We start from the raw sequence: 22,271 nt of genomic DNA, 5'->3' as shown, positions 1-22,271 counted from the left end.
GTCTCTTAGCCATGGATTCCTTGAAGGTTTGTGTTCCGCATTGCATAGCACAGTGTTTGGGCATATGATAAGAGTTCAGTAGCTTTAAAAAAAATTTTTTTTAATGTTTATTTATTTTTGAGAGAGAGAGTGCGAGTGGGGGACAGGCGGAGAACAAGGGAGACAAAGAATCCGAAGCAAGCCCTGAGCTGTCAGCACAGAACCTAATGCGGGGCTCGAACTCACGAACTGTGAGATCATGACCTGAGCCAAAGTCGGACTCTTAACTGACTAAGCCACCCAGGCGCCCCCAGTAGCTTTTAATATTATAATTTTTATGATTTGCATTTCAGAATGCTTTTACTGGAAGGATTGTTTCAGTGGTGAATATCATAATCTTTGTTTCATCTCTGTTCCAGTATTTGCCCTTTCTGTGTAATTGCTTTTACTTCTTTTGTGCTACAATCAGAAAGTGATTATCCAGTACTTTCTTTTTATTACCAGATCTTGATATTTGATTGTGAGTTGCTAATTCTTACCAATTGAGTATTTTAAAAACTGAGATGTCTTGAAATCACCAAGGCTTTTTGTTAAATGAGATTTGTGTTAAATTTCCTTGAAAATCTGTTTTGATATGAGAAAATTTCTCCCTTATTCTTTGCCTTTGGTGTTCTCTTGTCTTCTCTTACACTTCCTGTTTGAGGAGGGATTACAGTTCTGTCCCTATAGCTTTCAAAAAGATTTTGGTTGGTTTCTTAACTTTCATGCCGAATGTTACAGATATACATTTGACCCTTGACCAGCTTGGTGGTTAGGGGCACTGACCCCGTGTGCAGTCGAAAATTCACATATAACTTTGATCCCTACTCCCCACCCCCAAATTTTTTTTAAAGTGGTATCTTTAGCCAATGTGAGGCTTGAGCTCGTGACCCTGCGATGAGGCGTTGCATGCTCCACTGACTGAGCCAGCCAGGTGTCCCTGATTCCCCCAAATCTTAACTACTGTTGACTGGAAGCTTTACTGATTACACAAACAGTGAACACATATTTTGTATGTTATATATATAATGTACTGAATTCTTATAATAAAGTAAACTAGCAAAAATGAAATATTATTAAGAAAATCACAGGGAGGGGCACCTGGGTGGTTCAGTCGGTTAAGCACTTTGGCTCGGGTCAGGATCTCACTACTCGTGAGTTGGGGCCCCATGTTGGGCTCTGTGCTGACAGCCTGGAGCCTGCTTCAGATTCTGTGTCTCCCTCTCTTTCTCTGCCCCTTCCCTGCTCTCTCTCTCTCTGTCTCAAAAATAAAGATGAAAAAGAAAAAAAGGCCTTAACCATTAAAAAAAAAAGAAGAAAATCACAAGGAAGAGGAAGTACATTTATAGCACTATATTGTATTTATTGGTATTAAGTTTGTGTCATATGTTTACAAGATGAATTGTCTGTATCTACAAGAATATTCTCTTTTTTGATATAAAACACTGTAGATGTTATATGTATTCCTAACATTTAGGCATCAAAAATGATAATATGAAAAAGACATTCATATTTACAGGTTTAATGATTCATTCATTTATAGTGAAGAAGTATCAAGTATGATTGCTTTGTGGTAGCCTGGTGTTACTCATATGATTGCTTCACAGTAGCCTACCCTAATGAATTCCTTTTTTTTTCTCTTCAGTTTTTAAAAAATATTTATTTATTTTTGAGAGAGAGAGCCATGAGCAGGAGAGGAGCAGAGAAAGAGGGAGACAGGATCCAAAATAGGCTCTGTGATGTGGACTTGAACTCGCAAACTGTGAGATCATGACCTGAGCTGAAGTCAGATGCTTAACTGACTGAGCCACTCAGGTACTCCTAAAGAACTCATTCTAATGAATGAATCATTATGAAATTTTTGTGGCATACAATATTGTAGTCCTATTCATAATACAGTATTGGAAGCATTGTCCCATTAAAAAAAAAACAACAACCCTGTGATAGTCTGATAATGAAGTTTCTCCAATTATGAGAGAGACATACTGTATGTAATATAGTTTTTTGAAAGCAAAGTTATAAAACAGTAAGAAAACTTTATTAATACATTATTGATTTTATATTAAATGTCATCATAAAGATAGGCTATCCACTTCCACATGAGTTTTTTGCACATGATGTTCTACATGGTGAATAGTTCGATGATTATGATGACACAGAAACATCTACAGTTCTTGCTGTACAGTTACTGATTTTCACATGAAGACACATATACAAGAGATAAGTTTAATTTTTTTTAAGTTTGCTTATTTTGAGAGAGAGAGAGAGAGAGAGCGAGCATGAGCAGGGAGGGGCAGAGAGCGAGAGAGGGAGAGAGAGAGAATTCCAAGCAGGCTCTGCACTGTCAATGCAGAGCGACACAGAGCTTGAACTCACAAACACACTTAACCGACTGAGCCACCCAGGTGCCCCAAGATAAGTTTATTAACTATGACATATAATTGTTTAGTGTTCATTAAGTGGAAGTGGATCATCATAAAGATCTTCATCCTCATTTTCTTCATGTTGAATAGGCTGAGGAGGAGGAAGAGGAGGGCTTGTCTTGCTGTCTTGGGTGGCAGAGGCAGAAGAAGTGAAAGGGGAGGCAGGAGAGGCAGGCACACTCAATGTAACTTTATGGAAATACATTATAATTTCCATTTGACTTTTTTGCCTTTTCATTTTTCTAAAAATGTCATACAGGAGACGTCAGCATTGGTATGGTATCATAGAAGGGTCCTGGTCAAAAAAGAAGTCAAAGCAGTCTTGACTAATTGAAATCCTTCTGCTGAATTGTCTAATGTCAATTTGTTTTCTGGCACTGCTTCTTTTACCTCTTATTTGTCATCATCTGGCACTGGTTTGGAAACACTTACCTCCATCAATGTGTCTCCATCAAATTCTGCCTTCTGGTGTGGTGTCTCTTAGCTCTTGAAATTCTTTAAGATCCCTATCTTGAAACTCTTTATCTCCCACCTTTTTTGCCATATGTACAGACTCTTTCATGTTTTCCTTGATTGGCTCTGTTGTAAATCTTGTGAAGTCATGCATAACATTTAGACACAGTTTTCTCCAGCAGGAATTTATTGTTTCAGGCTTTGATAGCTTTCACTACTTTTTGTGTAACAATGATGACATCTTCAGTGGTGTAATCTTTCCAGACCCTCATGATGTCCTCTCTTATCGGGGATCTCTTCCATAGCATTGACAGTCCTTTTCACAGAGTACTGTGTGTAATGAGCCTTAAAGGTCTTCATGACCTGACCCCCTGGATCTAGAGGCTGAATTAGAGATACTGTGTTTGGGGGCAAGTAGACTGTTTGACGCCTTTGATGGTAAAGTTATGGCGTTCTGAGTGCCCAAGGGCATTGTTCAATATCAGAAGAATTTTTTTTATTTGAAAAATGTGATTAGTCACTCATTCCTCTAAGCAAACCTGAGACTACCAAGTTCTAGTCTCAGATCACTGCTTCAAAAATTGAAATTTGTCATTGTTTTTCCATTCCTCAATTCCAGTGTCCACCCCCAGAATTTGTACCCCTTTTCCTGTGTAAGGGATTCCACACTTGAAGAGTCTTTTCTTTTTCTTTTTTTTTTTAAAGACTCTTAATAGAGGTAGAGACCACCTTCGTCCATAAGAGGAGAAACCCCAGTTTCCCAGACATTTTTGAAGTTGGACATGGCGTGAGGCTCCACCACTCTGGTGACCACATGCCAGATTCTGACTCAAGGCATGCTGACACAGAGGCTGAAACTGTGCAGAATGCATTTGGCACAGGTGGTATGAGTGGCACTAGTATTGTCCTGTTACCAGGAGCAGCAGCAATAGCAGCCCTGACCACAGGGTCCATTGTCCAAAGTTTAATAAAGATGAGAATCAAAAGAATTTTATTTTATTAAAAATTGTTTTTAATGTTTAATTTTGAGGTCGGGGGCGGGACACAGAATCCGAAGCAGGCTCCAGGCTCTAAGCTGTCATCGTGGAGCCAGATGTGGGGCTCGAATTCACGAACCATAAGATCATGACCTGAGCTGAAGTTGAATGCTTAACTGGTTGAGCCACCCAGGTGTCCCCAAGAATTTTAAAAAGTAGATTTTACTGGCAAGGTACTTCCTGACTTCAGGGACAAAGCAATGGTAGAACCAGTTTAGAAAAAGGATTCTTGTTGTCCAGAGACTTCTTGCTCTACAACCCAATGATGGCAGCTGATGTTTATCTTTTTCCTTTCAAGGCTCAGGTGTTAGCAACTTTATAGTTGATGATCATGAACCTTACTGCATTTGCACAAAACAGTACAATTAGCCTATCTCTTCCCACCTTAAATCCTAGTGCTTGTTTCTCTTCCTTACTAATAAATGTTCTTTTCTTTGTGACATTTTCTTCACAGGATACAGCACTTTTGTCTGCATTAAAAACTTGTTCAGGCAGATATCCTTCTCAGTGATTTTCTAAATGGCATTTGAGAATTCATCTGCTGCCTCTTGCTCAGCAGAAGCTGCTTCTCCTGTTACCTTTACATTTTTTAAGCCAAACGTCTTTCTAAAATTCTCAAACCGTCCTTTGCCGGCATTAAATTCTTCAGCTTGCTTTAGAACCTTCACCTTCCTTTTGCTGTAAGTTGTCATATAAGGACTTCAGTTTTTCTTGAATTGAAGAATCTTGAGTCTACAGGTATGCCTTTCTTGTTAGCAACCTGCACCCACATAAAAGCTGCATTTTCAATACAAGATCAAAAAGTATTTCACAAAAAGTTCAAGGTTTTCACTCCTGCTGGCACAGATGTGGTGATGGCTTCATGAATTTTCCTTTTCTTTTTTTACAACAGTCCTTACACTGGATTCATTTATCTTGAAATCATGGGCAACCGCAGCTACAGACCTCAATCTGTGGTACATATCAAGCAATTCAGCTTTTTCAGACTTTTCTCTGCTTTTTGGGTACACTTACAGCATCACCAGTGGCACTTTGTGTGGGTCTTGGTGTCATTCAAGGCTTATGGTTTTGCACTAAATGTGATGAAAAATACACGAGAACGATGAGAGATCACTTTTTACTGTGATACACAGTTTACTGGAGAGATGAACTGTTCATGTGGAAATGATTAGCATCACATAGAGTTTGAAGCAGACAGTCTTAACACTTGAGCTCACTGCAATAGCAACAGGAGGTGGTTACGAAATTATTACAGTAGTACAGTAATACTGCAGTTAGTTTTATGCAGTTATGATTTAATACTGCATCTTTACATTTGTTTACATTTCTCAGTTGGAATGGCACCATGTACAGACTGTGTAAGTTTTGATAAATTTTAACTTTTTTTAATAGATTTTGTATATTTTATGATAGTAAATGATAAAATAGACTAGTATCTACATATGTTTCATGCATTCATGACATACCTTTTCAATTTTTTCAATATCTCTAGGCTCTTCAGCTCATCTGTGAGTTTTTTCAAATTACAAATCTCTAAAAAATTTTTCAATATATTTATTGAAAAAAGTCCATGTGTAAGTGGACCCATGCAGTTCAAACCTGTATTGTTCAAGGTTCAGCTGTACTTTGAAATGCTTCTCCTCTTTTTTTCTAGGTTGTTAAGAAAAACCTAAAGTAAAATTAGTCCTTGAGATTTATTTTTTGAAGGTGAAATGCTTCTTAAAGCTATTCCCACTGTGGTTATTGTCTTTGGTTTACTGTCCTGTCCTCCTTGTTTTTCTTTTTTTTTTTCTTGAGCCCTTCTTCTTCATTTTTGATCTGGTCTTATCCTCTAGGCCTCCTGTATAGCTGTCATCCTGGGGTGTCATATCATAATCAGCCCAGGGATTCCCTTTACTTCTGTCATGCTGGAGTCCGTGTTTCCTAGGTCCCTTTTCTTTCTTTTGTTTATCCTCTCATTTTGATGTAGAACATTCTCTTATAGTTGGCTGGGAAAGGGCTCAAGAGATTATTGTTACTTTCTCATTATTACATTTTTTGGTACCCATCCAACTACTAACCAGGCCTGACCCTGTTTAGCTTCCGAGATCAGACAAGATCAGGTGCATTCAGGGTGGTATGGCCATAGACTTTTGGTACTTATTTGGATATAATTTTCTTTTTATCCTTCTCTAAGATTATTTGGAGGTTTTTAGTAATTGTTTTCTTCTTTCTCCATTATTTCTATTCATTCCTCTCACCCCTATTTGTTTTGGTACCTTTCCTTGTTGGAATCTTCCTCAATATTTGGTGCTTTTTGGCTGTTCATTTTTTAAAGGTCTATTCTATTGAAATATAATCTAGATAAAATGCACAAATTTTAAGTATTCAGCTTAATAAGTTTTGACAAATGTTTCTCTTGTGTAATTGCCACCCCAGTCAAATATATAAAACATTTCCATCACCTCAGAAGAGTTGCCTCCTACCTCTTTGCAGTCTGTTCCCTACAGTCCCACCCACACACCCTTTACTTCATCATTGGTCAGCTACTAGTTGTCTTTGTCATCATAGCTAGTTTTGCCTCTGCAAGATATTGATATAATGTAGTCATACAGTGTATGTTCTTTTGTGTCTGATTTCTTTTGCTCAGTATCATTTTTGAGATTCATTTATGTTGTTGCATTAATCAGTAGTTTCTTTATGTTTATTGCAGATTACCATTCCTTGTATGGATATACCATATTTATTTTTTCACCAGTTTATGGACAAAGGAGTTGTTTCTAGTATTTTGGCAAGTTTATTTATTTTTGTTTAACTTTTTCATTTTTTTGAATGTTTATTTTGAGAGAGAGAGGAGAGAGAGCAAGCACAAGCGGGACAGGCATGGAGAGAGAGAATCCCAAGTAGGCTCCATGCTGTCAGCACAGAGCCCAATGAGAGGCTCAGTCTCACAAACTGTGAGCCGAAAACCTGAGTCAGAAAACAAGTGTCAGACGCTTAACCTACTGAGCCACCCAGGCACACTATTTCTTTGTTTTTGAGAGACACAGAGAGAGAGAGAGAGAGAGAGAGAGAGAGAGAGAGAGAGAGAGAGAGAATGAGAATGAGAATGGGTTGAGGAGGGGCAAAGAGAGGAAGAGAGAATCCCAAGTTGTCAAACCCATGAGGTTTCTCTCGCTACTATGAACGTTTATTGAATGTTAATCTATGTGCCAGGGACTCTTCAGTCTTTATTTTTTGGGTCCTTTCTGTCTTACACAAGACTGTAGACCAGTCCCTTTCTCTTGTCCTTTGGAGACTATACTTTCTTGTTTTCCTTGTTTTAACTATTCCTATTCAGTATTCTTAGAGTATTTTCTCTTTGTCTGCAGATACTGTAAGCATTGATTTTTGTGGTTTTGTCTCTGACTTATTGTGCTGCTTATTTGTGGTTTTTAAAAATTTTTTTTATTTTTTATTTTTTAAAATTTACATCCAAATTAGTTAGTATATAGTGAAACAATGATTTCATGAGTAGATTCCTTAATGCCCCTTACCCATTTAGCCCATCCCCCCTCCCACAAACCCTCCAGTAACCCTCAGCTTGTTCTCCATATTTATGAGTCTCTTCTGTTTTGTCCCCCTCCTTGTTTTTATTATTGTTGTTATTATTATTATTTTTATTTCCCTTCCTTTATGTTCATCTGTTTTGTCTCTTAAAGTCCTCATATGAGTAAAGTCATAGGATTTTTGTCTTTCTCTGACTGACTAATTTCACTTAGCATAATACCCTCCAGTTCCATCCACGTAGTTGCAAATGGCAAAATTTCATTCATTTTGATTGCCAAGTAATACTCCATTGTATATATATATACCACATCTTCTTTATTCATTCATCCATCAATGGACATTTGGGCTCTTTCCATGCTTTGGCTATTGTTGATAGTGCTGCTATAAACATGGGGGTGCATGTGTCCCTTTGAAACAGCACACCTGTATCCCGTGGATCAATGCCTAGTAGTGCAATTGCTGGGTTGTAGGGTAGTTCTATTTGTAGCCTTTTGAGGAACCTCCATACTGTTTTCTAGAGTGGCTGCACCAGCTTGTATTCCCACCAACAATGCAAAAGAGATCCTCTTTCTCTGCATCCTCACCAACATCTGTTGTTGCCTGACTTGTTAATGTTAGCCATTCTGATAGGTGTGAGGTGGTATCTCACTGTGGTTTTCATTTGCATTTCCCTGATGATGAGTGATGTGGAGCAGTTTTTCATGTGTCGGTTGGCCATCTGGATGTCTTCCTTGGAGAATTGTCCATTCATGTCTTTTGCCCATTTCTTCACTGGGTTATTTGTTTTTTGGGTGTCAAGTTTGAGAAGTTCTTTATAGATTTTGGATACTAACCCTTTATCTGTTATGTCATTTGCAAATATCGTCTCCCATTCCGTCGGTTGCCTTTTAGTTTTGCTGATTGTTTCCTTTGCTGTGCAGAAGCTTTTTATTTTGATGAGGTCCCAGTTAGTTCATTTTTGCTTTTGTTTCCCTTGCCTCCGGAGACGTGTTGAGTAAGAAGTTGCTGCGGCCAAGATCAAGGAGGTTTTTGCCTGCTTTCTCCTCGAGGATTTTGATGGCTTCCTGTCTTACATTGAGGTGTTTCATCCATTTTCAGTTTCTTTTTGTGTATGGTGTAAGAAAGTGGTCCAGGTTCATTCTTCTGCATGTTGCTGTCCAGTTTTCCCATCACCACTTGCTGAAGAGACTGTCCTTATTCCATTGGATATTCTTTCCTGCTTTGTCAAAGATTAGTTGGCCATACGTTTGTGGGTCCATTTCTGGGTTCTCTATTCTGTTCCATTGATCTGAGTGCCTGTTCTTGTGCCAGTACCATACTGTCTTGATGGTTACAGCTTTGTAGTATAGCTTGAAGTCTGGGATTGTGATGCCTCCTGCTTTGGTTTTCTTTTTCAAGATTGCTTTGGCTATTTGGGGTCTTTTCTGGTTCCTTAGGATTATTTGTTCTAGCTCTGTGAAGAATGCTGGTGTTACTTTGATAGGGATCGCATTGAATATGTAGATTGCTTTGGGTAGTATCGACATTTTAACAATATTCTTCCAATCTGTGAGCATGAAATATTTTTTCATTGTTTTGTGTCTTCTCCAATTTCTTTCATAAGCTTTCTATAGTTTTCAGTGTATATTTTTCACCTCTTTGGTTAGATTTATTCCTAGGTATTTTATGGTTTTTTTGTGCAACTGTAAATGGGATCGATTCCTTGATTTCTCTTTCTGTCACTTCATTGTTGGTGTATAGGAATGCAACCGATTTCTGTGCATTGATTTTGTATCCTGCAACTTTGCTGAATTCATGAATCAATTTTAGCAGTTTTTTGGTGGAATCTTTTGGGTTTTCCATATAGAGTATCATGTCATCTGAGAAGAGTGAAAGTTTGACCTCCTGGCTAATTTGGATGCCCTTTATTTCTTTGTGTTGTCTGATTGCAGAGGCTAAGACTTCCAATACTGTGTTGAATAACAGTGGCGATAGTGGACATCCCTGTCTTGTTCCTGACCTAAGGGAAAAGCTCTCAGTTTTGCCCCATTGAGGATGATATTAGTGTTGGGTCGCTCGTATATGGCTTTTATGATCTCGAGGTATGCTCCTTCTATCCCTACTTTCTTGAGGGTTTTTATCAAGAAAGGATGCTGTATTTTGCCTAATGCTTTCTCTGCATCTATTGAGAGGATCATATGGTTCTTGTCCTTTCTTTTATTGATGTGATGAACCACGTTAATTGTTTGCAGATATTGAACCAGCCCTGCATCCCAGGTATAAATCCCACTTGGTTGTGGTGAATACTTTTTGTAATGTATCGTTGGATCCGGTTGTCTAATATCTTGTTGAGGATTTTTGCATCCATGTTCATCAGGGAAAGTGGTGTATAGTTCTCCTTTTTAGTGTGGTCTCTGTCTGGTTTTTGAATCAAGGTAATGCTGGCTTCATAGAAAGACTTTGGAAGTTTTCCTTCCATTTCTATTTTTTGGAAAAGTTTCAAGAGATTAGGTGTTAACTCTTCCTTAAATGTTTGGTAGAATTCCCCTATAAAGCCATCTGGCCCTGGACTCTTGTTTTTTTTGCAGATTTTTGATTACTAATTTGATTTCCTTACCAGTTATGGGTCTGTTCAAATTTTGTATTTCTTCCTGTTTCAGTTTTGGTAGTGTGTATGTTTCTAGAAATTTGTCCATTTCTTCCAGATTACCCATTTTATTGGCATATAATTGCTCATAATATTCTCTTATTGTTTTTATTTCTGTTGTGTTGGTTGTGATCTCTCCTCTTTCATTCTTGATTTTATTTATTTGGGTCCTTTCTCTTTTTGATCAAACTGCCTAGTAGTTTATCAATTTTGTTAATTCTTTCAAAGAATGAGCTTTTGGTTTCTTTGATCTGTTCTACTGTTTTTTTGGTTTCAATAGCATTAATTTCTGCTCTGATCTTTATTATTTCCAGCTTTATTATTTCTGCTGGTTTTGGGTTTTATTTGCTGTTCTTTTTCCAGCTCCTTAAGGCGTAAGGTTAGGTTGTGTATCTGAGATCTTTCTTCCTTCTTTAGGAAGGCCTGGATTGCTTTATGCTTTCCTCTTATGACCGCCTTTGCTGCGTCCCAGAGGTTTTGGGTTGTGGTGTTATCATTTTCACTGACTTCTATATACTTTCGAATTTCCTCTTTAACTGCTTGGTTATCCCATTCATTCTTTAGTAGGATGTTCTTTAGTCTCCAAGTATTTGTTACCTTTCCAAATTTTTTCTTGTGGTTAATTTCGAGTTTCATAGCATTGTGGTCTAAAAATATGCACGGTATGATCTCGATCTTTTTGTACTTACTTAGGGCTGATTTGTGTCCCAGTATATGGTCTATTCTGGAGAACGTTCCATGTGGACTGGAGAAGAATGTATATTCTGCTGCTTTAGGATGAAATGTTCTGAATATATCTGTTAAGTCCATCTGGTCCAGTATGTCATTCAAAGCCATTGTTTCCTTATTGATTTTTTGATTAGATGATCTGTCCATTGCTGGAAATGGGGTGTTGAAGTCTACTATTATGGTGTTACTATCAATGAGTTTCTTTATGTTTATGATTAATTGATTTATATATTTGGGTGCTTTCACATTTGGCGCATAAATTTTTACAATTGTTAGGTCTTCTTGTTGGACAGATCCCTTGATTATGGTATAATGTCCTTCTGCATCTTGATACAGTATTTTAAAGTCTAGATTGTCTGATATAAGTATGGCTACTCCGGCTTTCTCTTGTTGACCATTAGCATGATAGATGGTTTTCCATCCCCTTATTTTCAATCTGAAGGTGTCTTTAGGTCTAAAGTGGGTCTCTTGTAAACAGCATATAAATGGATCTTGTTTTCTTATCCATTCTGTTACCCTATGTCTTTTGATTAGAGCATTGAGTCCACTGATGTTTAGAGTGAGTACTGAAAGATACGAATTTATTGCCATTATGATGCTTGTAGAGTTGGGAGTTTCTGGTGATGTTCTCTGGTCCTTTCTAACCTTTGTTGCTTTTGGTATTTATCTATCTATCTGTCTGTCTGTCTGTCTATCTATCTATCTATATATCTTCTCTACCCTCAGAGAGTCCCCCTTAAAATTTCTTGCAGGGCTGATTTAGTGGTCACACGCTCCTTTAATTTTTGTGTGTCTGGGAAACTTTTTATTTCTCCTTCTATTTTGAATGACAGGCTTGCTAGATAAAGAATTCTTGGCCGCATATTTTTCTGATTTAGCACACTGAATATATCCTGCCACTCCTTTCTGGCCTGCCAAGTTTCTGTGGATAGGTCTGCTGCAAACCTGATCTGTCTTCCCTTGTATGTTAGGGACTTTTTTTCCCTTGCTGCTTTCATGATTCTCTCCTTGCCTTTTTGTGAATTTGACTATGATATGCCTTGATTTTCAGTTTTTGTTGAATCGAATGGGGGTCCTCTGTGCTTCCTTGATTTTGATGTCTGTGTCTTTCCCCAGGCTAGGAAAGTTTTCTGCTATGATTTGCTCACATAAACCTTCTACTCCTATTTGTCTCTCTTCCTTTTCTGGGACCCCTATGATTCTGATGTTGTTCCTTTTTAGTGAGTCACTGATTTCTCTAATTCTTAAATTGTGCTCTTTTGCCTTAATCTCCCTCTTTTTTTCTGTTTCATTATTCTCTATAAGTTTGTCCTCTATATCACTGATCTCTGTTCTGCCTCATCCATCCTTGCCGCCGCTGCATCCATCCATGATTGCAGCTCAGTTATAGCATTTTTAATTTCATTCTGGTTATGTTTTACTTCTTTTTCCTGCAGAAAGGGATTCTAATCTATTTTTGACTCCAGCTAGTATTCTTATTATTGTGATTTTAAATTCTGGTTCAGACATCTTGCTTTTATCTGTGTTGGTTAAATGCCTGGCTGTCGTTTCTTTGTGCTCTTTCTTTTGGGGTGAATTCCTTCGTTTTGTCATTTTGAAGGGAGAAAAGGAATTAATGAGGTAGAAAAATTGAAATAAAGGAAATTAAAATTAAAAATTAAAAATACACACAGACACAAAAATCAAATAGATGATGCTAGATCCTAGGTGTGTTTTGGTCTGGGTGTTGAAAGTGGTTTGACAGATTAGAGAAAAAAAGGTGGGGGTGGGGGGAGAAAAAAAAAGAAATCGTTTGAGAATTTGAAAAAATGAATACACTGAAGTGGACTAAAATGAGATGATGATGGTAAAATAGAATTTGAAAAAATATACACAAAAGTAAAGAATATAGTAGAAAAAAATTAAAGAAAAATATTTTTAGTAAAGTATTTTTCTTTAAATTTTTTCTTCAATTTTAATTTTTTCTTTAATTTCTTTAATTTTCTTTATGATCTTACATTCCCTTTCTGCATGGAAATGCCACCTTACAAGTTTCCCTGACTAGAATACTGAGTAGTATTCTAGATAGCTTCTCACTCAGGCTTCAAGTTCTACTGACTTCCTTGTACACATTTCCCAGATTTAGCTTCTCCTTTTCTTGTATTAGCAGTCTACTTTTTGCTTCTTTACACTACTAGCAGAATAAACTGTCTGAATTGTATCTATGTCCTGTTTCTTATCTGCCAGGAGTTTGTATCTGAATTGAATGTGACCATATCCCTTCCTTATTATGACAGAGCAAAATTTTTATGCCTTGGTCAAATGACCGCCTATGTAGGTCTATCATTTACTGCCCCTGCCTTGTTTATTTTGTTCTAGTAACATAGAATTCTCCATACATTCCATACATCATTGTACTTTGAAACAAACTATTATCTCTGCCTGATATGCCTTTGTTCCTTTGGCTTTGGTTAGCCTTTAAATTTTTATGTAATCATTCTCTCTGTCCAGTCTTCTTTTCCTCCAGCTTGGGCTAAAGCTACCATTTCTCTGCCTCCATTATGATCCTTGAACTGACTGTGTAATATTAAAGGGTATTTTTCTTGTCCTTGTAGACAGATATTGTTCTATTCAGTGAAAAAAGTCTGCAATCCCTAAAATAAAGTAATGACTCTAATTTTTTTGATAGTGGGGGCCTAAAAATGTTAGGTTGTTAGGGGTGCCTGGGTGGCTCAGTTCGTTAAGCATCCAACTCTTGATTTCTGCCCAGGTCATAATCTCACAGTTCATGAGCTTTAGCCCCACATCGAGCTCTGTGCCGACAGGGTGGAGCCTGCTTGGGATTCTGTCTGTCTGTCTCTGTCCCTCCCCTGCTCTCTCTCTCTCTGAAAAATAAACATTTTTTTAAAAAAAGGAAAGAAAATAAAATGTTAGTTTGTTAAAATAATTCTTTATAGAAGATTACTTTCTTTATAAATGATGACAAAATTTAAGCTAAACTTGGGATCTGTCCTTCACATGGATAGATAAGTGCTGAAGAAGTACAGATAATATAATTTTTATCCAAAGGAAATGAATGCATTGTTGCTGAAAACATATTAATTGCAGAATCTAATGCCATTTAGATTATCAGCTAATTTGAAATACTTGTTACCTCTTCCTTGCCCCTGCCTAAAATTTGTATGTTTACTATTCTGTTGTTGGAAAGTAGTGGGTCAACAATTTTCCCATTTATTTTCTTCGTTAGATTGGAAAGTATTGGAATTATGACAAAATATCTTTGGCTTTGTCATACTTATCTGGAAAGAGATATGTATTCCTTATTTTTATTAGGAATAATATTTTGTAATATTTTATTAGGAATAATATTTTATTAGGAGTAATATTTATATTTTTTAGGGCCAGTTTTTATTTGGAATTTGGTTGGAAAAATGTAAAGATTTCTTTAATTTGATTTAAAAACAATTGTATAGTTGACATACAATATTATATTAGTTTCAGGTATATAACATAGTGATTCAATGTTTATATACATAATGAAGGGTGCCTGGGTGGCTCAGTTGGTTAAGTGTCCAACTTCAGCTCAGATCATGATCCACGGTTCGTGGGTCCCAGCCCGTGTTGGGCCCTATGCTGACAGCTCAGAACCTGGAGCCTGCTTCGCATTCCGTATCTCCCTCACTGCCCCTACTCTACTTGGGCTCTGTCTCTCTCAAAAATAAATAAACATTAAAAAAATTGAAAAAACTATATATATATATATACATAATGAAATGGTTGTCACCTGTCACCATACTAAGTTAATACACTATTATTGACTATATTCCCAATGCTGTACTTTACATCCCTGTAACTTATTTATTTTATAACTGGGAGTTTGTACCTCTTTATCTCCTTCACCTATGTTGTCCATCACCTCATCCCTTCTTTCTTCTCAGGCTATCACCAGTTTTTTCTCTGTATTTATGAGTCTGTTTCTGTTTTTTTAGATTCCACATATAAGTGAAATCATACAGGATTTGTCTTTCCCTGTCAGACTTATTTCACTTAGGATAATACTGTCTGAGTCCATTCATGTTGTTGCCAGTGGCAGGATTTCATTTTTTTTTATGGCTGAGTAATATTCCACATTATATATCTAGATATATCTATAGCGTATCTTCTTTATCCATTTATCAGTTCGTGGACACTTAGGGTTGCTTCCATAATTTGGCTATTGTAAATAATGCTGCAGTGAACATAGGGGCACATCTGTCTTTTCAAATTAGTGTTTTTGTTTTCTTTGGATAAATGCTCAGAAGGGGGGGTGGGGGCAAATACGCAGAAGCGGACTGCTGAATTGTATGTTATTTCTATTTTTAATTTTTTGAGGAACCTCTATACTGTTTTCCATTGTGGCTGCATCAGTTTACCTTCCCACCAACAATGCACAAGGATTCCCTTTTTTCCACATCCTTGCCAACACTTATTTTGAAAAAACGAAGATTTTGAAAGACTTTGTTTTTCTTCTGGTTTCTTACCCTCTTCAATTTCTGGATTACAGTTACCGACGTAGAGCTGAAACGACTGAAAGATGCCTTCAAGAGGACCTGTGGACTCTCATACTATATGGGCCAACACTGCTTCATCAGGGAGGTGCTTGGGGATGGAGTGCCTCCAAAAGTTGCTGAGGTAATCTTTATATTCTAGGTTTTCCTTTGAGATAGTTACCCACCAGCCTGAGTTCCTGAGGAGCCTTCTGGCCTTAACATGTATAATCTTCCTCACAGTTATTTTTCTTGCAAGTAGGTAAACAGGTATTTTATTTTATTTTTACTTTATTTTATTTTATTTTATTTTATTTTATTTTATTTTATTTTATTTTATTTTATTTTATTTATTTTATTTATTTTATTTTATATTTTATTTTTTTATATTTCATTTCATTATTTCATTTTTTATTATTTAAATTCAAGTTAGTTAACATACAGTGTAGTCTTGGTTTTGGGAGTGGAACCCAATGATTCATCTCTTACATATGACACCCAGTACTCATTCCTAAAAGTGCCATCCTTAATGACCATCACTCCTTTAACCCATCCCCCCACGCACCTCCCCTCCAGCAACACTCAGTTCTCTGTATTTAAGAGTCTCTCAAAGGTTTACCTCCCTTTATCTTAAAGCAAGTCTTATTTTAGATGTCAGTATGATTGTGTTTTTAGAGGCCATAGGGGAGTAACACAGATCTGCAGTTGTACTTTTATATTTTTGAGTTTTAATAGCCACTGATTATAATCATGGGATCATTTGTATGACTGGCTTCTTATTCTTATAAACTTTGTTACTCTGACATAAATTTTATGTTGGGAATATGTTTTATACATTTTGTGTTAAAGAAAACCTTTCCATTTTAGTAAAACCTAATTAAGTTAATTGTATAAAATTAAGTGTTGGGGCACCTGGGTGGTTCAGTTGGTTGAGCGTCCAAATTCGGCTCAGGTCATGATCTCACAGTCTGTGGGTTCGAGCCCCGTGTTGGGCTCTGTGCTCAGAGCCTGGAGCCTGCTTCGGATTCTGTGTCTCTCTCCTTCTGCCCCTCTCCCACTTGTGCTTTGTCTCTCTCTCTCTCAAAAGTAAGTAAACAGTAGGAAAAAAAAAAATTAAAATTAAGTGTTATAAATGAAATGCTAGCTCACTGGAACCTGTAAAGGCTTATTTAATTTCTACCAAAAATTTTACATAGAGGTAAAGTGTGCTAAGTTTATATAAATATACTCTTTCTAAAAATAGTTAATTATTTTATAGCTATAGACACAGATATGCACTATGTTATTCTGAATATGAAATGACAATAAAACACTGAAACTGTTAATAAAACACTGAAAATTATAGGAATTTTAGGTTTGGTATATTATAAAGAACCATAATTCACCATTCTTAATTAATGACAGTTTCTGTTTCTAACCTGTGTTGTGTGCTTTTGAACCTGAGGTTTACATAATATGGGGTTTGCATTTTTAATTTTTATCTTTTTTTGGATCAGGATATATGTTGCATTAATTCTCTTAAATGTATTCTTGTGTAAAATTATGTATTCTGCCATTGTTTCAGAATTATGATAGAGTTAACTTTTTTCTTAATACTACTTATTGAGCTTTCTGTTTCAGCATGAGTATTAACCATTTTAACAATATTTAAATCTTTTGACTTATGAAATTAGGAAGTTTTTACATTTGGTTTTTAATTTTTTTCATGTTTTGTAGTTTTCATTGCAGAAATCAGATGTCTGTCAACTGAACAAAATGTTGTAAATCCATACAGTGAAATATTATTTGTTAATAAAAAGGAATGAAGTTTTCTGATATGTGCATGGATGAACCCGTAAAACATGCTAAGTCAGGGAAGCCAAACACAAAGACACAATTTTTTAAATTCCATTTGTATGAAATGGTGGGAATAGCCAACTCTATGGAAACAGAAAACAGATCAGTTAAAATTTTAGCTGTTTCTTTTTCTTACTCTCTTTTAGTAGCACCTGCATCTTCCTCCCATGCTCTGCTATTGGACAGGCAATTCATGCATCCTATGTTTTGGAGGAATCTGTTCTTCCTGGGATGTCAGGCTACTTGGTTGCCTCTGACAGGCTCAAGAAATGTTGTATGATAGTTTATCTGGCTTTTTCTGTTTTTTAGGTTAGGAGTAACTCTCTTTCAGACTTTGTACATATAAGGTGGAAGTGGAACTCCTTGCAACATCATTTTTATGTAAATATTCCATAAATTTCATTCCACCCAAAACGATTTCAGGGATCTTGCCTCTGTCCTTTGGACTCTGTTGAGAGTCATCACTGGCTACAATAATTAAGGTAGTTATTTTACAAGAATGATCTTAATTTTAAATTGTAAACAATTTGTAAACAATGATAGTTTCAGGTTTCAGTTTCATTGTAGTTAATGCCTTTTGGTGTAAACTCTAGCACTGTATTAAACACATATAAATTCTATAAATGCTTTTAGTGATGATGTTAGTTTTTTTTGCCCTAATTTACTGACATAGGCTTATTTTAAGTGAGGACAGGTACTATTAGCATGTGTATATTGATTAGTATGTATAGTATATTGTGTATGTTGTAAAGTATGATAAGGAACTAAGTACTTTATCTTTGATTAGTCTCTGGTATTTTCTCAGAAAATGAAGTCTTTATAATAGTTTCTCACACTGTAATCTCAAAAGGATGAGTGAACCCCAAAAAGCTCAGAAAGAACTTAAAAAAGCTGAGTTCTGGAATAGTTTTAACATTTATATAAAATGAGCTTGTGTTTTTTTTCAGCCATCTCTCTGAGATAGGTGTGTTAGTAGATAGATTTCATCAGCTTTTGTGTGTTTGGGAAAGGGAGAGAATTTATTAGTATAATTCATATTTGCAGAGTAATTTATTGAAGGAGAAATGGCACATTTTAAATAAAATGGATGTGAATTTCCCATTCAAAATTCAAGTTTTGAAGCTTGGATTTAGTCTTAGTAGGTAGACTCAGAATGGAGGATCTGTATTCTACAGCTGCAGAGAAATAAGTTAAATGATAGGATTTATAAATGAAGTGATGTCCTTTGTGAGATCTTTCTTACAATCCTATGGAGAAGTTTGGCCTTAAATTTGGGTGAAGAGGGTACTCTTGGTGAGATTCTGAAGTTAATGTTTTGAGGCACAACAGCATTATTTTAATGTCAGTATCTCTATAAGAAAAGCCCCAGGAACCATTTAAGCTGCTAATTGTGGGTGGGGAGAGAAGTTCATTTCCTAGTTAATCAGTGTTTTTCTTTAAAGGAAATGTAATAACATATTTTTTGAGAGCAAGGGGAGGTTTTTTTTTTTCTCTTTCTTTTTAATTTTTTTTTTGAGAGAGAGTGAGCTTCTGTGTGGGACAAGGGAGAGGCAGAGGGAGAGGGAGAGACTGTTAAGCAGGCTCCACACTTAGGGTAGAGTCGGGAGCATGCAATACAGCTTGATCTCATGACCCTGAGATCATGACCTAAGCTGAAATCAAGAGTCAATCAAGAGTCAAAGCTTAACTGATTAAGCCACCTAGGCACCCCAAGGGGAGATATTTTTAGAATCTTAGTGCAAAAGGACGTTAAACTTAAAAAGACAATAACTTTAGTCCTTAATATGTTAATTAAGGAGCCAAGGTAAGTTTCTAAGTTATTTTCTAGAAGAGAGAAGCTGTATATTTTTAGAGCAAAAGAGATTTATTTAGAACTGAATTCCCATTTTTTTTTACCTTCTCTGAAGACTTGCTATGATAAATTTCAAGACATTTTGGATTAAGAGTAAGAACTCATGACAGTTTACAATTTTTAGAATTTAAGCTTTGATTTCATTCGTCTCTTGTTTCTAGGATAGATTAGTGTAATTAAATATTTTGATGCAATTCTGACCTTGCTAATAGTAGTAACCACATATTATTTGAATAGAATATTAAATGAATAAAATTTGAGGGGATTGAGAAAACAAAGTAAAAATGAAGTACATGGTAAGTAAATGAAAGATGTATAATACTTGAATTTGGCCTTTTTGGAAGCAAAGCCACTAGTTCTTAATAAACCAGTGCTTATATTTTCTTTAGGGAATCACCCATCCCCCAACTCCTATTCTCCCAAAGAAATTCTAATAACAAAATATTTCCATGTAGTATTAATTTGTAATCATTTCCTATTGTTTTCACATTCACTTAAAAGTAGTTCTCACCATTTTAATGAATTTAAAGAGTTTCCAGTTAAAAGAAATCATTAATGAGTAGCTCGTTAATGAGTACCTACTCATTAATGATTTCTTTTAACTGGAAACTCTTAAATTTCTATTTTAGGATTGATTTCAACTCTGGATGACTGGTTAGTAGAGTAATACCATTCCACCTTTCTCCTTATAGCTCCCTTCGACAGCTTTAGCCTACATTGTTTTACTCTGATTCCTTATAGGTATTAAAGCCTGCCTCTATCTACTATGTAGCACAACATTTTATGAAATAATGGCTTGTTCGCTAATTATTCATTTAAATCTTGTCTCTCAACTAAGTTATGATTCTTGATGGGCAGACTTTATGGCTTTTAAAAAATACATCCCAGAGTGCTGTGCATAGTGTAAACTTAATGAGTATTTGATTTGTTAATGATTTTTAAAAAATATTTATGTTATTCTGCAAAATCTTATTACAACAATGACTAGGAAACCAATATTTGTGAAGTCAGCTTTGCTAACTTTTGCAGTCTTTGAACATTTAACCTTTTCCAGATGAGAGGAAAATACACATTTTAAGTGAAAGCAATCTTAGAGCCTGATGTATTTTCAGACACAGTGGTCAACATGTGAAAACAGTTGATCAGTAGGATATTTTTCCGTTAGAGGTGGTAAGTTTATACTGAAGTATTCATATTGGGACTAGGGACATGTATTTACTAGATAGTCTAGGTTTAGGGGGACTGACCACAGAATTATGATTAGTGTTTTCTTGTTTTGATATTAGTTGATCTGTATTTTTATTATATCCCTTTATGTTGGATTTTCTTAAATGATGAAAACAACTTCCTTGACAACTCAAAGTTATTGTCAGCATTTGATGCTACTCATCATTGACTGTTGTAATATACTGAAATAACTAATGTATTTATATCCACCAGAGAAGAATAGCTAATGTTTTCATTTGTTATGGTAAATTCTGATCTTGATATTATAGCTGACAGGAGAACACTAAGCAGGATTCTGGTTTAAAATCTTTCTCTGTAGCTAGAATCTGTAAAACGTTTACTAGAGTTTAACTGCATCACTTTTTGTTCACAGTGTAATTATGCTGGTTCTTAAATTTCATTGTTTTTCAAGATTTCAATATTTCTGGACAGAAAAGATTCCAAGGATTCTGTTAGATGAAAATATTGACAGAATATTTCACTCTCTTGTAAACATACATATGGACTTTAAAAAAATGTGCATTATTGTCTTTTTGGTTCTTAACTGCCAAATTTTATCTAGAGTGATTTTTTAAAAAATGTTTATTTATTTTTGAGAGAGAGAGAGACAGAGAGGCAGAGACAGATAGGCAGACAGCTGGGGAGGGGCAGAGAGAGAGGGAGACAGAATCCCAAGCAGGCTTCTTGTTGTCAGCATGGGGCTCCAACTCATCAACCACGAGGTCATGACCTGAGCCAAAATCAAGAGTCAGATGCTTAACCTACTGAACCACCCAGACACCCCTATCTTAGAGTGGTTTTTTTTTTTTTTTAATGTTTTTATTTATTTTTGAGACAGAGAGAGACAGAGCATGAACGGGGGAGGGTCACAGAGAGGGAGACAAAGAATCTGAAACAGGCTCCAGGCTCTGAGCTGTCAGCACAGAGCCCGACGCGGGGCTCGAACTCACGGACTGTGAGATCATGACCTGAGCCAAAGTCCGACACTCAACCGACCGAGCCACCCAGGCGCCCCTCTAGAGTGGTTTTTAAACAGCTTCATAAACTTTTGAAAAACAGAGTTTAAAGTAGGGGAGCTGATATGTCATTGAGCATAATGGAACTAGTGAACTTCTTATCTAAAATATTACATCAAGTACATTACACAAATTATGAATTTCTAAGTGGTATTACAGCTGTCATTGAAATTATTTATATTGATACTGAAAAATACTCTTAGAGAAATTAACTTATGCATAATCATTTACTTGAATTGGTTTATTAACTGAGCTACTGACATGACTGGTGTAGGAGATGACAAAAATAATTAATATCCTGTTTAAGTCGGTCTTGATCAACACATCTCTCCAATAGCATGTTCCTTAATTGGTATTATAGGGTAAAGTAAGGTAGATTTAATTTATAACCATGTTCAAAACTGCTACAATTTAGCTGGTGAGATTTAGCTAAGTTTGACTATAGAAACATAAAATTCATATAAAAATTCTAAATGATAGGGAAAGCAACTAATATTGCTAAACTTGGGTGAATGTAGAGGGCAGACATCTGAATTCTTACCTTTTCCCCTTTCTCCCCATGCCCATAGGTGGAATAAACATAACTTTCTTTTATTGAGTACCTACCTAATAAATTTGTTTGTCACAGAAATGGAACTATTTTGTTTGCCTTGCGTATGGTAGTTACTATCTTTTGAGTCTGTCATCTTTGACTAGTGTGAGTTATTACATTCAGTATTTAGATTAAATTGTAGGGAAAAGAGTTATAAATACAGTTGGACTTTTATATTTATTTTTGTCATTAAGTGATAAATGTGAGAATCCTTTCTTAATGTACTTTTAAATGTAATACCTTGATACTTTTTCTGAGTAGCTGCTTGAGAATATGAAGAGGAAAAAATTTGTGTTTTGAGTCATTTATACTTAGAGCTTTAGGATTCATGTTTTCCTATCCTCTTCTTAAAGTTATAAGAATATCCTGCAGCACCTTTCTAAGAATCTGAGATATTACCCAAATAATATGCTATTATGAAAAATGACA

The 22,271-nt window shown here is 35.9% G+C and overlaps 1 protein-coding gene and 1 long non-coding RNA gene across 3 annotated transcripts in view; one reads left to right on the top strand and one right to left on the bottom strand.

The window, feature by feature from the left end:
• The window catches only part of USP32 (ubiquitin specific peptidase 32), a 243,513-nt gene that overhangs the window by 53,765 nt on the left and 167,477 nt on the right, over nt 1-22,271 (top strand). For both annotated transcript variants that reach the window (XM_042965446.1, XM_042965445.1), the window contains exon 2: nt 15,337-15,464. In XM_042965446.1, the coding sequence (XP_042821380.1) occupies nt 15,337-15,464 (128 nt within the window). The remainder of the gene's footprint in view (nt 1-15,336; nt 15,465-22,271) is intronic.
• Nucleotides 1-22,271, bottom strand: part of LOC122233414 — a 129,005-nt gene that overhangs the window by 1,737 nt on the left and 104,997 nt on the right. The gene's annotated exons all lie outside the window — the stretch shown is intronic.

Source organism: Panthera tigris, chromosome E1 (assembly GCF_018350195.1).
Source record: "Panthera tigris isolate Pti1 chromosome E1, P.tigris_Pti1_mat1.1, whole genome shotgun sequence".
Lineage (NCBI taxonomy): Eukaryota > Metazoa > Chordata > Mammalia > Carnivora > Felidae > Panthera > Panthera tigris.
The sequence above is the reverse complement of the archived record's forward strand: the minus strand, read 5'-3'. Positions and strand labels throughout refer to the sequence as shown.